Consider the following 23285-nt stretch of genomic DNA (forward strand, 5'->3'; position numbering starts at 1 on the left):
TTTTAAGGAATACATCAGAATGAAAGCGATAATACTCCCTACTGTCTTAACCAGACAAGACTTTTTAATATTATGTTAAATCTACTTAATAAGCTAGATTGTTAAAGATGACAAATATTATGAAAGAGGTAAGTTTTAGACTGCAAAATGAAAACTAGTAAATTCAAAATAGTGTTCATTATAATTAGCAAATAATAAATTCAAATTCTGAATTAGTAGGACATTTAAAAAATTAGAGAAAATATGAGTTAAAAAAATAGTAAAATATATTTCAAATAAAACAGTAGAATCTACTGCATAATTATTTATACAATAACACTTTTTATACATCATCTAGATTTAATTTTCTTGAACTTTGCAATAAAAAATCCAACAGTGTCACTTTGATGTGGAAAACTTGAATTACAATAAGATGGTCCAAATTTCTGCACTAAATGGCATTGTTCTTCTGTCAAACCACACTGCAATAAAAACAAATTAAAAATAACTTAGAAATCAGGGATAAACATATGCACATACATCAACCACAGTAATACCAGTTAAAAAATAAAACCAATTGATCAAGAATTGGTTAAAATTACTACAAATGAATAATATTAAGTAGATAAATCTGTGTTAATGAAATGAATTACACTCATTTTATTTTTTTCACAAATAAACTTTTTATTTACAGTATTACTCAATGATAATTGCAGGACAAATAAATAATCATTTTTATTTTAGGTTATTTTTATTGAGCATAGAGAGACACATGTAAGGTTTGATACAGAAAATACATGGAATTTTGAATTCTCCCAAGGTTTGTAAATCCAATTGTCAGAATTATTTTTTTATGTTAACATTGGTAGCCATATTGGATGCTTAATTTATTGTTGAAAAGGTTACATGTGTTTTGTAATGATCAGTGACTTTTAACTTAAGGAAAAAATGGAACAAAGAATTTGCATTAAATTTTGCTTTAAGAATGGAATAGAGTAAAGCACCACATTGGAAATTTTGAATGTTGCTTTTGGTGAGGACCATGAAGACGAAGATGATGAGCACCCTGGATGTCCCAGCACAACAACCAATGACATCAAAAAAGTAAAGAAAACACCCAATTTATGGCAATTGCACCATGATAATGGACGTGCTCTTACTTCACTGCTTGTTCAAGAATTTTTGGCCAAAACAACACCATTATGCCTCAGTCTCCATATTTGCCAGACATTGCCCCCCTGTGACTTCTTCCTATTCCCCAAACTGAAAAGAGCCATGAAAGATGACATTTTGTCAACATGACGAGATAAACACAGAATCGCTAAAGGAGCTAACACCATACCAGAAATTGCATTCTAGAAGTGCTTCGAAGTTTGGAAAAGCGCTGCCACAAATGTATTAATCTGAAAAGATGTACTTTGAATAAATAAGTACTTTGATGAATAAATAAAAATCTTTTGCGAAAAGCTAAAATTCTGCAAATTTTTTCATCAAACCTCACATGATACCTAAACTGTACAAAGTAATTAAAAATTTATATATACTTAAACTGCAGTCTATAATACTTCAATTAAAAAAAGTTATTTACACATTAGCAGATTTTTAAAAAGTATTTGTATTAATCTGTTAAAAATTAAAATTATTTTATATGGATGCAAGCAAAAATAAGAAAGTAAAATTTTACTTCATGATAACCTTTACATGACTCACACAAATCTGTACCAGAAAATACCTTCCTTTTTTACTTAACATAAGGAAATTAAAAGGAATAAAAGTATATAATGAAATGGCTAAAGTCTTAGAAACTTTAAAGTAGTGAAATAATAATAGTTTATGTTTTTACTGGCACAATGTAACATTGTACATTATTCAAAAGTGTGAAAGAAAACAAATGCTATCCAAAACAGAGAAAAAATATTCTATCTACCTGTGATATTCAAGGTTTTCCATATGTATCAAGCAAAATTAGGAAAATGATTTAATCCCAATTCAACGTAAAAAACGTCCCACTTTTAAGAAATAGTGCTTTTGTTTTGCTACGAACTGGAGCGTAATTTCAGTTATTATAAGAATGCTTTTGAACATTTTTAATATATATATATATATATATATCTTCAAATACTGAATAGTTTGTTCCAGGTTTTGTTCGTAGAACTTGCTGCAAGATATAGCATTGAACCCTAAAAATTTCAGCTATGTATGATTAGCTTTAAAAACTTACATATTATATGGACATCCTGACCACCATACAGGAAGACACTCACCTTGTAACCACCAAGCCAGCTGCTCAGTTCCTAGCCCCCAATGTGCTTTAACGAAGGAAAGTCATCTTTTTGATCCTTTAAATCTGAATACATATTATAATCAGTTTGAAAGCAGGGATTATAGAATAGAAACTAATTGTACCTATTCTGAATCAATTTTATACCTGAATGATTTATTATAATATGGAAGCTGTGTTTGGTATATCAACAATTTATTTATTTATTTTAATTATATTTTTATAATAAATATTTTGTCATGTTTTAGCCTGTTATTTAACATGTAGGTCACTAATGAACTGCTGTTGAATCTCTTATCTTGCAGAAATAATTCCTACATAATCATTTATTAAACAAAACAGATTTAAGAAATAACAATTGTGGTGAATACACTATGATTTCTTTACAAGAAAGTCTAGAATGATAACTTTAATTTGTGCTATTTGTATAGGAGTGTCTTCATCATTTCCACTTCACTGTCTATTTAACCCTTCATGGGCGGCAATATCTTATGACTGTAAGCAGAAGGCATTTTCAAAAGAAAAAGTTCATGCAAAAACTATTTAAAGTAACTTAAAACACGCATTCATGCATAAAAACAGGCACAATATACATTGTGTTTTTGTTGAATTCTGCCACCGATCGGGTTGAGGAACAATGTTTATTTTGCGTGTTCTTTTCATGCAAAAAACACTGAATAATAATAGTAACAGAATAATGTTGATGGTAATATAAAAACAGCAATTTTGTAGTGCACCTAGGCAGGGAATAGTATATATGGTTTTATTAGAATAATAATGTAAATAATTTTATTCATATTCTGAATTTTTGTCTCAACAATTTTGTTTGAATTCAAATGAAGTTTTGGAAGGAACAGTTTGTAAACAAAATAAACAAATACTTAAGAATGATTGAAAAACACAAAAAAATAATGCATGTGCCTTGTGACATACGCATGGTCATTGAACTCATCTGATAACTCAAGTAAAATGGTTCCCAATCATGTTGTATCAGTAATTCCCATCTCAAAATGATTGAAAGAAATGATCTCTTGGAATTTATATCTAACTACTTGAAGACAAATAGCCGCTCATATTCAGAGACCCATATATGGGTTTCCACCTGTGAAGGGTTAATTTCTATTATGTACACTTTACTGAAAACAGAAACTCAAAAACATAGTGTCACTAAAAGATAAAAGCACCAGCTGCAGCAGTTTATCACAGGGAATTAAGGTAATGAGCTAAATGTTTCGTACATAGAAAACCACTATAACAGCTATTACACGAGGGCTGTTTAGAAAGTAATAAATTTTTTGGTATACAAAATCAAGAAAAGAATTAATTAAACAGTTTTTATTTTAAATGTTTATATATAACATTTATTTTTTATATTGAAACTATATCCCAACATAGCCACCATACAAATTCACACTTTAGCGTGATAATATTTTTTCTATACTTCATTGTACACTTCTGCCAACCAGTTCTTCAACCATTCATTGACAACTTCTTTCAGCTCATCATTCAATTAACTTGTGCATTATTTCCCATACTTCATCATCAGTTAGATTATACAAACTGGTGTGTAATATTTATGAAAATGGGGAATTTCCATCAGACTTCAAAAAAAGTGTTATAGTTATGATACCAAAGAAAGCAGGGGCAGATAAATGTGAAGAATACAGAACAATTAGTTTAACTAGTCATGCATCAAAAATCTTAACTAGTATTTTATACAGAAGAATTGAGAGGAGAGTGGAAGAAGTGTTAGGAGAAGACCAATTTGGTTTCAGGAAAAGTATAGGGACAAGGGAAGCAATTTTAGGCCTCAGATTAATAGTAGAAGGAAGATTAAAGAAAAACAAACCAACATACTTGGCGTTTATAGACCTAGAAAAGGCTTTCGATAACGTAGACTGGAATAAAATGTTCAGCATTTTAAAAAAATTAGGGTTCAAATACAGAGATAGAAGAACAATTGCTAACATGTACAGGAACCAAACAGCAACAATAACAATTGAAGAACATAAGAAAGAAGCCCTAATAAGAAAGGGAGTCCGACAAGGATGTTCCCTATCTCCGTTACTTTTTAATCTTTACATGGAACTAGCAGTTAATGATGTTAAAGAACAATTTAGATTCGGAGTAACAGTACAAGGTGAAAAGATAAAGATGCTACGATTTGCTGATGATATAGTAATTCTAGCCGAGAGTAAAAAGGATTTAGAAGAAACAATGAACGGCATAGATGAAGTCCTACGCAAGAACTATCGCATGAAAATAAACAAGAACAAAACAAAAGTAATGAAATGTAGTAGAAATAACAAAGATGGACCGCTGAATGTGAAAATAGGAGGAGAAAAGATTATGGAGGTAGAAGAATTTTGTTATTTGGGAAGTAAAATTACTAAAGATGGACGAAGCAGGAGCGATATAAAATGCCGAATAGCACAAGCTAAACGAGCGTTCAGTAAGAAATATAATTTGTTTACATCAAAAATTAATTTAAATCTCAGGAAAAGTGTATGTTTGAAAGTGTATGTTTGGAGTGTCGCTTTATATGGAAGTGAAACTTGGACAATCGGAGTATCTGAGAAGAAAAGATTAGAAGCTTTTGAAATGTGGTGCTATAGGAGAATGTTAAAAATCAGATGGGTGGATAAAGTGACAAATGAAGAGGTATTGCGGCAAATAGATGAAGAAAGAAGCATTTGGAAAAATATAGTTAAAAGAAGAGACAGACTTATAGGCCACATACTAAGGCATCCTGGAATAGTCGCTTTAATATTGGAAGGACAGGTAGAAGGGAAAAATTGTGTAGGCAGGCCACGTTTGGAGTATGTAAAACAAATTGTTAGGGATGTAGGATGTAGAGGGTATACTGAAATGAAACGACTAGCACTAGATAGGGAATCTTGGAGAGCTGCATCAAACCAGTCAAATGACTGAAGACAAAAAAAAAAAAAAATAAAATAAAAACATCATCAGTAACAATGTGATCCGAAAGTATGTCACCATCTTGAGAATAACAAGAATAAAAGCAGCATACATTCTTTGACTTTTGTAATCAGACAGAAATCAACATCTCTATTTGGCATTCATAACTTTGTAACCAAGATGGATTGTTACAATTAGATGAAGTAAAGCTCTTCAAATTTCAGGAAAGAAACTGTAAACCATCTAACATAAATCTATTCTCTTTCACTTTTACCATGAACACTTTTCTTGAGTTCATCGATCATGAGGTATGGTTGACCAGAATATAATGATGGTCATCATCATGCACATTTGTTAATCCCTCATCAAACATAATGCACCATTTACTAGCCGCTGCTTCATTCATCACACTATCGCCACAAACTTCCTTAATTTGTCTGTAAATGTTTATGGGCCGAAATGTTTTCAAGTTAAAATCAAACTATGCACTTCACATTTGGCAGGTTTTTCTTTTTCGTCTCGCTTTTTAAAAGCATGAAAAAATACACACATTTGTAGCGCTGTAGTTTAGCTTACAATGAGCTTGCAGTGGAGGGAGTTTACACCCATAATGACCAGCAGGGCTGGAGACATGTGACATGCTCAATCATTCTTTATTTTCGGGCAACCCATGTAATATAACAGAATTTAATAACAATAACTAAAACTACTGAACATAATTGTGTAAGGATAAACAGAAAATTTTTGAGTCCAGTTAAGTCAAAGAATCACTACAGAAAGAATAAATACATAAAAGTAATGTTTTTTTCTCAAGGAAAATTCAATTTGTCACTTTAGTGATCTCTAACACTTGATACCAATTAAAAACATAAAGGAGTGAGACATTTTTGGCTCAATTCTTATGCAAAAAATACTCTTTATTTTTTAAATACATCCAAAAAAAATTAACTTACATTTTTATTGCCAGGACCTCCAACAATCGGTTCAGCAGGAACAAGCTGAAGATCTAGAAATTCATTCAGCACCCAACTAACCATACTTTCATTTTCTGTTACTAATAATGTGCATGTACTGAATACAAGAGTACCATTTGGCTTCAATAATTTAACTGCCTGAAATGATAAAAATCAGTAGAATTAATTTTTTGTAGTGTATAAAGAGATATGTAACATCAAAATAACTACTCTGTACTAAATGTTACCTGATTAATCTTGATGTCCTGAAAAATCTGAAATAATGCAGAAACTCTGTATTATGATGGAGAGTAAGGAGTACCAGAAATCATTTTATCTTGATTGTTATCTTAAATTGCAAGTAGGCTAGTGCATGTTTGATGTGTAAAGTAGAACAACTTTGTTAAATATAAGATTTAATGCATTACAGTGTTAAAGATCAACATATGATTTACCTAGGAGACTTTACAGCCTCGCGATGGATGCATGGCAGCAAGAATGGCATGTCACAACTAAGGGTAGATCCTTGTATAGATTTATGCAGGACTTAGGGGGATGGTACACCTCTAGTTCGTTTTTAAGGGCAACGGGAGCCCACGTGCTCTCCAATGACGTGAATTTAAACCAATATTTGTTTCAGATCTTTCTGGCAGCTGATGAGCCGTGTATTTGTGAGGAGGTCCAGTCGAATGAAACAACATGATGTTTGACTGCCCAGCTGTTGGGGGCGCTAGAACTCAGGCCTCCCTGGAACTTAGAGGTAAAGGGGAAAATTGGCCACTCACAAGCAGTGAGTCAATGTGGCGAGAGTCGCACTGTCTGACTGTATGGGCATTCCTTGATGCTGTTGCTTTGTTTAACAGGCATAAGTAATTTATCTAAGGGAAAAACTCCTGCCTTGCTGCTATGGGAAGCTACCCAAGAATTATGGCTGGCCACCAGCCAACTAAAGCTCCCAAGCGCTTTAAAATGGTGGATAAGTACTCACCATTCACATTCAGTGACCAAGGCGTGGCAGCTAAGTGCCATCTTGACGATATAAATTTATTTATTGAAGTCATATATATTTTTAGTAGTTGACAGGTGCGCCTACCCATTTTAGTTATATATGATAAGTGAGTGGTTGCGACACGTATGCTGGTGGTGTATGGCAATGCGCTTAGTCCACTCATGCTGTTAGGAAAGCTTTAGAAGCTATTAAAGACACTGGTTGCCAAACTGTTTCGCAGCTCAGTAGCCATTTATCACACAGACATTCAGTCTTATGCTTTAGGGCGACCAAATGGGGTGGTGGTAGGAGAAATGCCATGCAAACCAATATGATTTACCTAAAGCTGGGCCAAGAAATTAAAAAATTAAAATTAAATTGAAATATACGAAATTTATTCTAAAAATTAAAACAAGAAGATAAAAAATTATAAGAAAACTACTGAATAAAAAAATATCAGTATAATCAAAAATTAAATACTAATCATACTTCTACGATTGACCGATTAATATTATTTACTTTATTTTAAGCAGGGTTCTATAGAGATGCGGAAAGTATGGAGATAGCTCCGTACTTGACTGTCCATCCAGTCACCCTTTACCGTTTCTCTCTCTTATTAATATTAGCAATAAATAATAACTAAATTCTAGTAAATAGAACAGGATTGTTATTTAAGTATCAGGACATTATCAGTGCGGGTGACTGATAACAGAGAAAGGGAGCAGACCAGGGATAAATAATTGTTTCATTTCCTAACAATATGATGGTTCACTATGCCTAGAAAGTCTCTCAGAATGAGATATAGCATATTTTCTCAGAATAATAAAAAGGTATGATTGTTTAACCATTGGGCTTTGAAAGGGTTCTTTTATTGTTCAATCATTAGGTTACAAAGCAATGATTCTTCAAAACCTGATAAATAATTAAATATAAAAGCAAAATTAAAACTATGGAAGTATAAAAAATTATTCATTTTTATCTGGTATAAACAGGAAATACATAGATTCTGAAATAAATAAATAAATAATATTTCATTAACTAAACATAAAAATATATATAAATATATATATATATACATACATAAACAATTACTGTAAAGTGAACAGTATACTATCCTGTAATAATAAAAAGAACAAATCGAAAAACTAAAATTTAACACATTTAAATACAAAAATTGTCAGCCAAACTGAAATAGTTTGATTTCCACGACCATATTTACCACCTTCGTTTTTTAGACTCTGGGACCACAGTTAGATATGAGATGAGATGAAATGGTAATTTTATAGCGAGTGAAAATGCCATGCCTGACCGGGATTCGAACCCAGGACTTCCAGATGAAAGGCTGAGACATTATCACTCGCTCCATGTAGGCTGGTGGCCATATTATCACCTACTAGAAATTAAAACTATTAACAGTAAATCCAAATTAAAATTAAAAAAAAGAAGAAAATAATATCCTGTGGATTTATTTCTTTATAAAGAAATTAACTTGACCAGCACGAATCAGAAAAAAATAAAATACTGCAAGCATATGATAACCTAATCTAATTATGCCAGTGACTTGTTTTTATTATCTATAATTTTTAAACAAAATAACTTACTGAATTTACATCAATTTGACAACTGCAAATGAAATTGTTTTTTTATATCGTTTTCTTTTTTTAAGAAATTTAAAGCCAAATGAGGAGAATGGGTAGAACCATGTCAGTCAGTATAGTCATGAAAGATGTTTTTAAGGATATTTAAAAAGAGAAAGAAAAACTACGACAGAGCTTTTTAAGCAAGCTACAAAAGATAAAATCAAAGACCCAGCTATAATAGTCCAGTGAACAGTTGACAATTGAAAAATAAAATTATTTGAAAATGTAAAAATGAGACTATATCTATTGAAGTGAAAGTATAATGTTCAATGGAGTAAGTCATTTTAATTAAAGTTTATATCTACTTCTTTTTCATTCTTTATTTTTTCTCTTAAGTATTAAACAACATTTCAAACATAATTTTACCATATAAAATAACAAATGAAAAATCTGACTTCAACATCAGCTCAAAAAAAAATCTTTAAATTACATTGAAGAATAAAAAATTGTGAAATATTTATTATTCAGTATTGTCTTTCCTTGTGAAGAGTATCAGTCAAGAGACAGACTCAGCACAGTGCATAGTCATACACATGCTCGATTATACATCGAAAACATACTTCTGAAGGTTAAATAAATCAAGAAGTTTGCCATTATCTTCAGGATGCTAGTATCCACAAAAGACCAAACCTAAGGAAATCATCCAAGTGAGAAATCCATCATGACAATATGTCAGCCCATTTCTCATACCTACTCCAAAACTTTTTAACTCAACATTTTGTACTGTAAAAGCACTTATTTTTAGATATGGTCCAATGTTATTTCTGGGTTATTACCCGAGCTGAAAATCTTGCTAAAAGTGTAATGAGAAAAGAGAGGACATTGTGATGTGAATTCCACTCTAAAAAAGACTCCTAGAAATATTCTCAACAACAGGAAAAGTGCTGAAATTTATGTACATTATGTATACAAAGTCCAAAAGTCGCGCACATCAAATAATAAAAAAATAAGACATTACGTAATAATATTTAAAGATTTATTTATTAACACAAAATATGCTCAAAATGGCTGCCCCGCTCACTAATGAATATAGAAAATCTTTATAACATGTTTGAAGTAACTTTGTGGAGCACATGTATACTGATATTAAACTCCGTTGTTATATTCATCTTTAGTTCCTCCAGTTTTTATAGACCTTTCCTTTAAGATCACAGCAAGAGATCTGGGGACATCAAATCAAGAGAATGTGGGTACCATAATTCTTTAGAGATGATACACTCCCAAAAAACTCGTGCAAGAAATGCATGGTTTCATTAGATGTGACATGTGGCACTGTCCTACTGGAACCAACAATCACGTTCATTATTTTCAAGAAGCACAATAAACTATGTAATGATGTCTTGGTATATAACACTATTCACTGTAGTTTTAAAGAAATGGGGCCCACTATTCGACAACATGATATGGCACACTGCACTTCCATTTTTTGAGAGAGTTGTAAGCTTCTATACATAAAAAAAAACATTTAAAAAAAAAAAAAATACTAATTTTTAAAGAATTTGTTTAAAAAAATGAATTTAATAATGTTGGGATTTGCAAAACAATGTACTAAGACTATGCTGCTTCAAAAGTTTATATCCTAAGATTGCTCTCTTTAAAATCTAATTGGAATACCATACTGTCAGATAGATCAGATTTAGTGTAAACATGAGTAAAGGAGTCTCAAAATTAATCATTCAATTAAAATCAGAAATTTATATTTAATAGCTTAGTTATCCTTTTAAATAAAATTACATAATAATGAAAAATTGAGAATTCTAACATAAAACTTAAACTTAGCTAGAGCCCTAAGTTATTTACCATTATACATTATAATGAATAATTATACATTATTTATTCGTTATGAAACTAACTATTTATGTATATAAAAAAATAAAAACAAATAATAAGAACATACAAAACAAACTCTTTTGCTTAATGAATGTTTGACTCAGAACATCCATTATTAATCTTCTTGAAATTCGTAGAAGCCTTATCTACATGAACTTTGATATTCACATATTAGAATTTCTCAAATTGTTTTATTAATACTAATATGGAATTGGCCAATCTGAAATTAATTCTAGTTGTAATTTTGAATATAATTTATCATTATAACAAGTATCATTTTTAATAGTTCTTTATTAAATAGTCAACGGATTAGTATTATTGTAATGGACCCATTGAAATATTGTTGCGGAGAGGCCTTTAATAATAAAGTTTCTCACACCTGTATCCAGAATAAAACATAAATTATAATTTTTTGAACGGTTTTCCGAACAACATTTTACGAACAAAATCACTGCACTGAAGCTCACACTGACAAATGTGAACATAAACTGCATCTTGTCTATGGTCTCCCGATATAACCCTACCACCATACCTTAGCATTATAAGTCTATGTGAATGCGTAACACTTTCTGTGGGAAAGTGCTTTCTGTGGGATAAGTTTGTTCCCATTGCAAGCATGATGTCATACTATGATAAAATTTAGCAAGAATGAGTGATAAGAATTGAATCATCAAAAAATAGTTTATTCTTATCTAATTATGTCATGATTATCCACATCAGTCTTCTCTGAATAAATTCATTTAACCTCGCATTTTTAAAATTGTCTATCGACGTAACACAAAATTTATAAAATAAAGAGTATATAATACTAACAAAGTAACCAACTTTGCCCTATGAGCCTATTTTAGTCAAAATTAATAATGGTTACAGTGTAAGCGGTTTTCATGTAACACATGTGGATTTTCAATTGACCAAATTATATAGTGACTGTTCACATAGCCACTAAGGTGAAGCCATGCCTCATCAGTGAAGAAAACACAGACACGCTCTGCAACTCCATGGTTTTCAACAAATGACTGAAACCATGTACAGTACACTACACGCTTTTTGTTAACCGGCTCCTTCAATTCCTGAACACTGCGAATATGATGTGCATGAAAGTGTAACTGCTTCATCGCTCTCTGAATACTTCCATATGAAATCAGAGTGCGCAGGTAGTCTCCTCAAGCTTTTTGAAGGTGAACACTACATATCACATTCTTAACCTCAGCCAGTTTAGCATTGGTCAAAAAGCTGGTCTCCCGGTTCTCTTCTTGTCTGCAACTGATCCACATTCTCTAAAATAGGTGATTAATCTTGTTATGGTCAAATTGTTAGGCACTGCGACATCCATAAATTTCCAATGAAATTTGCCTACAACCCGTGCATATGAACAACTGGAAAAACAACATTCAACAATTTATTTTTCTTCAGAAAGCGACATGTTTACCAAACAATAAACAAAGTACTATTGCAAGATATATCACAATGGCATCTAGGTCTGTTGTTGTTAATATCCATGGTGCTATCTTGTGGTAGCCAATAGAACATTTTCAACTATACTACTATTTGTAGACACTTTAATTTTTATGTGCACAACTTCTGGATCTAAATGTATATGTGTACGTGCATGTATATATAGTGTGTGTATAACTTGTGAGTTTAACTAGCAGTAATTTTTGTTTTTATACTGGACCTGAGATTTTGTTTTTTGAAAAATCAAATGAAATCATCCATTCAGATGAAAAAATGACATTGTGCTTTTTTTAACACTTTAATGGCTTTTTACAGTAAAATCAGTATTTTTCAGATAGTCCCACACTTATATTTGTTCTGTTAACTGGAATTTTTTCTTTTTCAGTACGTAAAAATCTGTGTAGACAATAAATTTTATACATAAACCAGTGAATTTCACATTATTAAAAGAACTTTAATATATACAAGGAATAAAGTACAAAATAAAACTGTTCACAGGAAATGACTTGTAAGAGTGATTACAATCGCACTGCAAAAAGCAACGGATTCTGTAGATAGCATTCAATCATTTTATTATCAGTCTGTTATTTACTCTTCCTTGATGATGAGTAATGATACCCATGATAAATAAACTCATAACTTGTTGGATTGGTCTGTAACATTATTTTTAAATCAAAAATTATTTTGAATCTATGTAAAGGGAGAAGTAAAAGTAAGATAATGGTGAAATTAATTTTTTGAAGATTATACAGATTTTGTGATAAAAAGAAAAATAGAAGAGCTAATTTGAGACAAATAAAGTTTTTTAGGTGAATGTACATGTTTGACAAATGCAATGCTGAAACACTAGTTAATTACAAGTGGTGTTCTTGCCATGGAATTTCGATCCATTTCAGAGTGAAGTCTACAGGATCTTTAAAAATAAAATGTTTTCAAGACCTGTTGCAAAATTCTGATTGTGTTAGGAATTCTGTGATGGAGCTGTGGTATGGGAGGGTGAATTGATCTTGCTCCCAAAAGCAGACCAGATCAGAGAGAGTTTTGGTGCTTCTTGTTAGAATTTCCAAATTGAATTTCTTAATTGTCTTTGACAAATTAAGTGATGAATTTGGGTAACTGTAGGACAAAATTGTTATTGTTGCAATCAACACTTGTTTAAGAGGTATGAGAACAGAATTTAAATGTTTCTAGTACAAAAAATAAATATTTAATAGTGCAGTCTAGTTTGGAATTTAGTAATGGGAAATGGTTATTTTGTGTTCTTCAGTGTTACAGAGAGGTACAGGGATTGCGGTTTCATAAAATGGTTAATCAGTTACTTGAGAGGGCTACAAATTAGAATAGATGAGCGAAATTGGAAGAAGCCTAGTACAAAGGTGACAGTAAAGTTGAGTAAACACACTGATGAAAATGTGTGCCGAGGTATTTACATTAGGAACATCCTGACAAGAGGCCAAACTGATGACTGTGATATGTAATCAGATTTAGAAGGTCTAAAAGATGACCTCCCCATCGTAAAGCCCATTAGGACTAGGAATGAATGGGATGGTGTGGCAACCAGAATAATCACAAGGTGAATGTCTTCCTTTACGGTGGTAGGTGAACTGGCATTTACAAAAATTGAATTCTATGGAAATAACAATCATAAAAGAGTATATGATATACTATCAAAACTTAAATATGTTGTTTAGAATTAGTGATGTGGAATGCTGACGTTAATAATTATTCTCATTCAGCTAGTCAAACTGTTCAGAAGGTTCAACAAACACAATGGGGATTTTTTGGACAAGCCCCTTATACCCCAGACTTCATACCTAGTGAATTCTCTAACTTGCTTCAAATCAAGAAGTAACTCGACCCTCAGCAGTACACATTGAAAATTGCAGTGTAAACCAGCTTAAATCTCATTCAGCTGACTTTTGTGCACAGCATCATAAAAAACTTTATTTCTCAATATTAAAAGTGCTTAAAAAATAAAAGTGATACGTAAAAGTATATTTGCAAATATTCAACCAGTATAATATAAAATTACCAATCTTTCTTTCTTTTGAGATGCAAACATTTATAGATAAATAAAATTACTGATGTTGAACTTACTGCTTTAAAAAGTCTTTTCTGTAATAAAGGAAATGAATCTGCTTGCTTAAATGAAAGTGACTGAGAAAGTTGAGGTCGCTGACCTAATGCACTACATGGTGCGTCTAACAAAATGCGATCAAAAGTATTTTCATTATATGGTGGTGCTTTCACTCGGCCTCTTTCAGTTATACAATTACCATCAAAAGCTTTTGTTGCATCAAATACATAAGCAGATACATTATTCAAATGTTGATTTTTACAGTTTTCTTTTATCCTTTCAATTTTCTTCTCAGTTTTATCTAAAGCAATTATTTGACCCTGTAAAAAAATAAGCTAGCATGTATACTTAACATAATCACAATCTATTTCAAGTTCTTAAACTTATTTTTAAAAATTGTTTTATTTACAATAGGTAATTAACTGACCCCTTTACGAAATTTTCATGCTACACTCCTACTACATCAGATAAAAATAATTTTAAGTAAGGGTGTATCTATTATAAAAATAACATTTTTATTCCATTCTAAGAAAATAATAAAGAATGAGAAGAGACTAGGTGAGAAACAAACAAAGCTGTAAAATAAAAACAATACATAAATTAAGACACTAAGGTCTGTCACCCCAAAATGGTCTTCAATATAGAATTGGTTTGATTAAGACCATTAATTGGTATTCAATCCAGAACAGACACAAGTTAAAAGTACTGGAAAAAATGCTGATTTAATATATAACATAATAAAATAATATTAAACAATGATTTAATAAAGGAGATATGTGAATTGCAATAATAATTATGACTGTACTTTTATTATATATGAAACAAAATTTTGTGATAGATGAGATAAGTTCACTTAAATAGTACAATTACTATATCTTGAATAATTTAGTATGTTTGGTTCTTTGGTCTTGTTGGGTTGGGAGAAACAAATCGAATAATATTATTCCGTAGACATACGTTATCCTTTGACATACATAATAAGTGTTAAATCATTCTATATAAGAAACTAAGTAACAAAATTACTGAATATATAAATTTTGTACTGCTATATCCAATGTGTAGGGGTTTTGGAACTCATTCGAATGTGAATTCACTTTTTTCTTTAATATGAATCATTAGAAATGGGTCTTTTCTTCTTATATTTTTTTGTTTGCCAATCTAATGTGAAAAATACTTAGTGAAAATAACCAGTTTAAGATAGCTGAAAGAAATTTTAAAATGTAAAATTTTTAAAGCACACAAACAAAAAAACTGAAAACACTGAATTTATATAAAATTTGTCACTAGTGTATCATTTTCATTAGGTATAAATCAAAATTTCCAAAAACTTCTTTGCACAATAAAAATAAAGAGATTTGTTAAAATGTTATAAAATAAACAAAAATGAGAAAAATTACAAACATGAAATCCAATACAAACAATAAAATTTCAGCTCAAAATTTCCAAAAGAATACTTTTTAACATACTTCAAAAATTAAGAAACTGCTTTGCTATTTTTTTTTTAATATTATAATAATGAATAGTAATTTTTCATAATCTTTTATACATGACAATAGTACTCTTTTAATTGAGGATAATGAATTATTTAAAATGCTGATTAACTGATAATGCAGTCAGGTACTCTTATCCATCTGTGGAAGGTTAACCACACATACAGTAAATATATAGATAAACATAATAGTAATATAAAAAAAAAAAACAGAATAGATTTTAAATAAGAATAAGAAATACTTATAATAAAACTGGATGCGAGTGAAAAATTGTGAGTAAAGAATCTTACTGTTTTTTCAATTTTACTGATGCAGTGGGCGGTACCATTTTCTGCAGTTTTGGCAACTGGATGGATATTTAGTGCCATATGAAAGGATAACCAGCTTCTTATTATTTCTAGTCGAAAATCATAAAAATGACCATGCAACGTACTTAGAACATAAAAAGTATGCTTTAACAAATGTAAAATATGGATAAAAAGTTTTTTGTACCATCGAATGTTTTTCTACTACAAAGGTATTACACCATCATTTGATCTTGTCCATCTATTCCAGACATAAATTTATTTTAATTTAATACAGCTACTGGCTTCTCCATCACAGTTCCTCTTTTGTTTGTGAAAAGGCCCATTTCATTCCCAAAATCAGTGGTAATAGAATTAACAGTAGTACACTTGTCATGACATTTGTCAATGTCAACTCCATTACAGAACATGATTTGTGTTCTTCTTTTTTTAGTTTTTTGGACATTAAATCTTGTGGATTATTTTTCCCATCAGTTCTAAGAGTACCGATACAGCATGTGTCTTGGTCAAGTAATTTGGTAGCAACCCATGCTACCAAAATTATATTGTCACACTACACGACCATTACCTAGATTTTCTTGCAATAAATGCATCGCTACCTTTTCTCAATGACTAGTAACCACCTAAAATGTCTGTAGCCCCTTTATGTACATGAATTTTAAGGACCAAACCATTTGATTCAGTTACTATATTCAATTTCATGTCAAATTAATGACGCTTGTTTTTTATATATTGGTGGAATACTAAATGACCATGCCAGAGAACCATGGACTCATATAGAGATAATTCTTTGCCTGGGTAATAAATCTTTATCACTTTATTATTAAAAAAGTCTATTACTAGCCTTATCTTTTGTAGACAGTCAACAGCATTATTGCTGACAGATGAGAAATGTAAACACCTAAAAATAAAAAAAAATCTGTTTCAGGACATGTACTTTCTAAAACTGGTGTCTCAAAACGTGGATCAGTCATCCAATAGTCACTGAGACGAGATAATGAAATGGTGTCAATGTAAGGCAGTAAGGCTAAAAATATTTTTAACTCTACAAGAGTAACATCCTTCCAATCTGTAATATAGGATTTCATCTTTGCTTGTAGACAACACAAAACTTCTATGGCATATTCATTAGTAAACTGGACAATAGTTGCAAAAAATTGTCAACAAGCATTTGAAAAAAGTCTATAGGCTTGGTGTCAATTGGAATTGGAATATGCATTTCTTGTTGTTTTGTAAATATAAATTACTTTAATGTACCTGCATCTTTCTACTGATTTCTAACCTTTACATTTTCATTACTCAGCTTTATCATTGAGAACCTCAGCTTCACTCACAGAGCTGGTACTCAAAGTTTTTGAACCCGGAAAATACTCATCACTGCTGTCTTCTAAATTTTTCTAACTATCTTCTAAATATCGCAGTAATTTTTCACTATTTAACATTTTATTTCTATCAGAAGTAGAGTTTTTGTTCATACGTGGAGTCCAGAAAGACCTAGTGTGTCATCCATTTTAAGCTAAAACTGTACAGTGTTGAAGAAAAAATACATAACCGACTATAATATGTACTAAACCACAACTTTTCAATAACACCACAACAGCAAAACAGTCGCTTCAGGTACACCAAACTCACAGTACAGTAGTAGAAATGATTAGCTACCACTACTCTGATCACAGAGGGTGGTGCTCCCGAATGCAGCCGAGTCACTCTGATCGTAATAGTCGGTAGTCAAAGTGTTAAGAACAGTTGGCCCTCATTTTAAAAATAGTAATTATTGCTGGTTATCCATCCTTTGTACAGGTAAAAAAAGTATTCTGCACATCCTGACCCCGAAGGGGAAGACACCCTCCATGTGGCAGTTTTGGTCGCCATGACACACCATCCCCTCCACACCTAGCTATTATGGGCTTTACCGAAGGTCATCTTCAGAACCTCACAAAAGGCATCTCTCAGCCTTGTTCTTGCCTCAGTCAGGATGCCACTTATGGGAATACCACATGATAGTCCAATCAAACGATGTACTACTAAAAAATGAACTTTTTAAACAAAACACATCTTTATTGAGTCTTCATGAGTTCCTTCATGCTACTCAGTCTCAACAAGACTGAGTAGCATGAAGGAACTGAAATTAAAAACACAACTACCTACCCGATATGTTAGAAGTTGAGTTCAACAAGCAACCATCACACAAAACAGGAAATAAAACTAAATAAACAAAACATTACATAAAACTGAAACCTTATCACACAGAACAACAAAACCATAACACAGGAAAGACTAGGTGGAATATTAAATTCCCTCAGCAATCCGTTCTTTTGCCAGGTACCTGATGAAATTTTTCAACAATTACCTATTCGGTCTGGTTTTTCCAATTCTTTTCCAATGGAGATCTAATGATGAGCAAACAATTAGGACTATTCAACAAACACCACAAAGAAGTGATGTACTTCATTTCTCATTTTTTATTATTTGTTTTTAGTCAAGTAACCAAAAGCAAGTGCAGCCAGTTGGGTCACACACACAGCAACACATGACTGTGTTGGTTGAGTTGTCATGCGTTATATCATCATACCATTAAAGCTATTTTATAAACAGGAGATATAAAAAATGACAATCCCCAACAAAATGTTACTTTTTACATATAAATTTTAATTATCCTTTCTTTCTTTTTCCTGTTTAGCCTCCGGTAATTACCTTTTAGATAATACTTCAGAGGATGATATGTATGAATGTAAATGAAGTGTAGTCATACAGCCTCAGTTCGACCATTCCTGAGATGTGTAGTTAATTGAAACCCAACCACCAAAGAACACCAGTATCCATGATCTAGTATTCAAATCCATGTAAAAATAACTGACTTTACAGGATGCTGGAACTCTCGACTTCCAAATCAGCTGATTTGGGAAGATGCGTTCACCATTAGACCAAACCGGTGGGTTAATTGTTAATTATCCTATAAAAATATTACTTTCCACCATATTAGATGTATAGCAAAAAAATTTCAAATTGATACAAATAGCAGTAAAAAAAACCTACGAGGAAATTACAGTGACAACCTCAGCAACAAAATAAATATTTATGCAATAATATTGCTAAATTAAAAAATCAACAATTTAAATAAAAATAAATCTCACATTGAAATTACCTTTCCTTTCATTAATGAAGCAATGTGTGTAGTTTTATTGCCTGGTGCAGCACACATATCTAAAATTAAATCTTCACTTTGAGGGTTTAGAACATGACTACATAAAATTGATGGATAGTTTTGAAGTAATCCTAACTCAGGTGGTAGAGTGAAAGATGGAACACCACTCACAGTTTCCTTCATTTCAACAGCAATACCTCTACAAAAAATTGTAAAAATTGAGATAAATGCAAATTACATAAATCATTCACTATTCATAACAATAAAAATGATGTACAACAGTGATAGAGCAAGGTAACACCTTCCACAAGTTCTACTAATTCCAAATACAATTTTATAATTTTTTTTTTTTTAATTTTAACCCATCAGGGAAGAGGGAGACTTGTTAAAATGCAATAAATAGTAAACACACTTGAGTGCTAGTAGTATTTTAATTATCTTCATAAGAGAAAGGTTGATGTAAAAAATCTTTTCAATAATAAATGAGTTTGAAACTAAGGTTCTCAAACCTGAATAAGTCATATAATCAGCCTGCATTACGCATATCATTGTCATACACATTACATGCATTTACTTTTGTGCTCAAAATAAAATGTGCAGGCATAATTTCTTTATAAAACTAAAATATGATGTTTTTTTAATCAGATATAGTACATTTTTAAAAATTCTTCTTGAAAACTTGAAAAAATACTAATGTTAATGATTGAACCATAAACTATCTGCAACTATTAGAGCAGTTGCAGTTGAATAAGCAAACCCCTTTGACTACTCTTTTACTAATTATCAATTTCAATACTTTCAAACCACTGTGCAGGGAGTGGAAATCGTCACCGAAGTGGATGAAGGTGGTCTCTTCCTACACTCCTGACTGCTTGAGTTAGGCCTTTTGTAGACACTTTTCGCAGACATGCTTAACAACAATTAAATAAATATTTTCATGAAGGACATAAATTTTTTTTTAATGTTTATTTAATTTTTCAATGTGAAAATCTGATGTTACAGTGTCAAATTTACAATTGCACTTTTTCTTGATACATGTTAAAAACTTTCTTTTGAAATAAGATTTACCTAAATTAAAATATATTAAACTATCGATGTGTTTAATTTAATATTTACGTAAGGAATATTTTTTTCTTTTTGCAATGTTTATTGATAATTTAAGAAAAAAGTATATTTGTTAAACTGAAAGCTCCACAGCTACAAATAAATCTTCTTACCCAGATTTTATTAAAACCCAAACAAACTAAAATAAAATTAAGCAACTCCTTTTTTCTATGTAAATTTAAACTGAAAATGCTTTACTAGTATGTGAACCTTGTAACTGACAAATAATAAAACAAAATTGAGCATTTAAATTGACCTTTCAATCTTAAAATTTATTTTTGTTCTTGATTTTGAAACAGTTTAAATAATAGTTAATTAACACATTAATAGGGAATGGCTCCGTTAGATCACTACAGTTAAGAATGCTGGATGCAAATTTTGATATTTTTTAGTGATCAGTAATTATAGTATCAATGCAACTTAAAAAGTCTAATTCAAATATAAAAAAATAAAATAAAAAATGCATCTATGGTGCAGTTATCACTTATTTATATATTACATTATTGATGATATGTATGATCAGATGGAGTTTTTTCCTTTCCTTACTTATTACAAGTTCATTAATTTTATTTAAATGTAATTTAATTGGCAGTCAAAATAGAAAATACTCTTAGATCCAAAAAAACATCGCTGGGTTGGCAAGTTCTGTTACAATACTCTACATGATGACTAATTTAATTCATTAATATTGGTATAAAATTTTAAGTTGTGAATCTCACAGTTCATTGACAAACATGTATTTAATTTTATGAGGTTGGATATACTAGTGGTTTTTTAAAAAAAATATGTGAATTTTTCTCTGGAGAAACTTCTATTCATGCTGAAGTAAACAGCATGGTGAAAACTCATAAAAAACAAATCTGTATAGAATAATTGAAGAGTACTACATAATATGTACTGTACTATAAAAAAGTATTAATAAAGTTTTTAATAACAAACCAAATAAATTTTACATATTTAAATTTCATTTTGTTTAATGACAGATTATTATCACCAACAGCCAAGTCAGTATTATAAGTTATTAACAATGACCTACGTTGATATAAAACCCTAGATGTGGCATGTATGATATACTGTCAGATCACATCAGGATGATTGGAAGAATGAAACCTGAAATGGTATTATATTTTCTCAATGGGGAGTTTCAGAGTTGGTTAAAAAATTCTATCTATATCACATTATGTATGAAATGAGAAACTTTGTCAATAGATATTTTAAATAATGTTTATAAGAAAAATTATATTTATTTTTAACAGGATATTATCTGTTAATTAATTTGGTTTTTCGGCTAACACCATTAAAGGAGAAAAGAGAAAAGGTAAACAACAAGACATCAATCTTATAAAAATACATCATTTAATCGAGAAAAACATTAGAATGCTAACATTAATTTTGTTTAAATTATATTTCTGTTAACCAGATATATTTGAAACAGAACTATTACTTGTTAAGGTAATATTATTTCTTACTAATAAATATTACATCGTATACACCATTAATATATTATTTAAAATACTGGTAACAAAAATTACAATCCAATATAAAAAAAAATTTAATAGGTTATTTACTGAAAACTTTAATTTAGTGTCAAGCCAAAATAGTACAGCTGATACTAACATTTATTATCTGGCCTTACACTAACTTAAATTCCCAGTAATCACATTATTGAATAAATAATTAGTTTTAATAATGTATTTATATAACTATTCATAAGTTAGAAGATGTCATCAACAGCATAACAATGACTTTCACCATAACAACTACACAATCCTAATTTATTTATAATTACAATAAAAACACAATGCGTTTTCTTGATCGGAACATTTTTCTATTGTTGTTTTAATTAATTATATATCAAGCAAACGGGTTTTATGATTAAAATTATTTTTATTACTACATTATTCTTCACACCTATAGCCTTATGTTTAACATCACCTAATAATGATACTTTAAAAGAGTTTATACCTTAGCCCTCAAACCAATTAATTCTAAAAACAGAACACTGTTGCACTTATCCTTAAACTTTCTTGGGACCTTTTTATTAATTATCATACGACAAGAGCGATTGGACACATATCAGATGAATTGAAATAGTCACTGAAATCAACATTCTGCATATTGCAGTAAAAATCAAAAATTTTAATTTGATTTATCAACTATCACTATCCATATACAACACTTTTATACATGAACTATCCTTTTTATTACTAAGTAATGAAACCGTACATTAACATTTTTCTCAATCTAATACTATATTATGCACACATATTTACACACATTCCTCTTTTTGCAAAAATCTACTACAACAAGAAAATTCTCAATCTGGTTAGAGCATAATTTCTTAAATATCCTAATCAAGAAATGGGTTTAGACTTTCAAAATGAGTATGAAAATTAATCAGGAGATATGACGCTACTAATAGCAGGTTTATTTTTCTAACATTTTCCGTACACTTGCCTGATCTTTTTTAAACACCATTTGAAGCTGCTTATCTACTGGCCATGTTAGGACTGTACAGAGCTTCAACCATTGCAATTGCTTGAATTGAAGTATTATAGCGACATATAATTTTTATTTTAAATTTGTCAAGTTAAAATTTAGATTGTCTGGAACATAATAGAGAGTGATCAGTAATGAAACTGATAAATGAATGGAATGTTAGCAGCAAGTGGTTTATTATACATATGGATGTTGTTCTTCCAATACCTTTACCAGAAAAGGAATTATATTGAAATCCATAACTTAATCATAATCCATAAATGTAAATATTATATTAGATATAATATGTACATATTATGAATATAGATTGGTAATGTTACTAAAATCATTCATATTACTGTCTGCTTATCTTCTAATACAGCAATAACTAAACATTTTGATTTAATGGTTTTAAAAACTGTTGAAACTATATATATAAACTGGTAATATTTGGCAATTGACTCTGGTAATCATTAACACTACCTCTACCATTATCACCTACCTACCTCTATCATAATCATTAATGCACACCAATTCGAAGGTAAAAAATCTCATTAGCATGTCTTGTAGGTTGTAGCTGATGGACATAAAACTCCTCGGTTCTAGTCAAACCTTGACAAAATCATGTACTCTTCTATCAT

The 23285-nt window shown here is 30.5% G+C and overlaps 2 protein-coding genes across 3 annotated transcripts in view; one reads left to right on the forward strand and one right to left on the reverse strand.

Annotated features, from left to right (window-relative positions):
- The window catches only part of LOC142334492 (NADH-ubiquinone oxidoreductase 75 kDa subunit, mitochondrial-like), a 106293-nt gene that overhangs the window by 78837 nt on the left and 4171 nt on the right, over nucleotides 1–23285 (forward strand). The gene's annotated exons all lie outside the window — the stretch shown is intronic.
- Nucleotides 245–23285, reverse strand: LOC142318543 (tRNA (cytosine(72)-C(5))-methyltransferase NSUN6-like). Its single transcript, XM_075355102.1, has 5 exons — nucleotides 23257–23285; nucleotides 19063–19261; nucleotides 14143–14442; nucleotides 6133–6291; nucleotides 245–461 (listed from the first exon to the last, which is right to left on the reverse strand). The coding sequence occupies exons 1-5, from the start codon at nucleotides 23283–23285 to the stop codon at nucleotides 330–332; spliced, it is 819 nt and encodes a 272-aa protein (XP_075211217.1). The 3' UTR covers nucleotides 245–329.

This window comes from Lycorma delicatula, chromosome 1 (genome assembly GCF_047948215.1).
Source record: "Lycorma delicatula isolate Av1 chromosome 1, ASM4794821v1, whole genome shotgun sequence".
In the NCBI taxonomy this organism is placed as follows: domain Eukaryota; kingdom Metazoa; phylum Arthropoda; class Insecta; order Hemiptera; family Fulgoridae; genus Lycorma; species Lycorma delicatula.

Excerpts from the sequence above, each read along its gene's own strand:
- LOC142318543 (XM_075355102.1), bottom strand. The coding sequence starts at position 23,285 with ATGATAGAAGAGTACATGATTTTGTCAAG. Across the intron at positions 14,443-19,062 it reads CTTCATTAATGAAAGGAAAG|GGTCAAATAATTGCTTTAGA; the intron begins GTAATTTCAATG and ends ATTTTTTTACAG. Across the intron at positions 462-6,132 it reads GAGGTCCTGGCAATAAAAAT|TGTGGTTTGACAGAAGAACA; the intron begins GTAAGTTAATTT and ends TTTTTATTGCAG.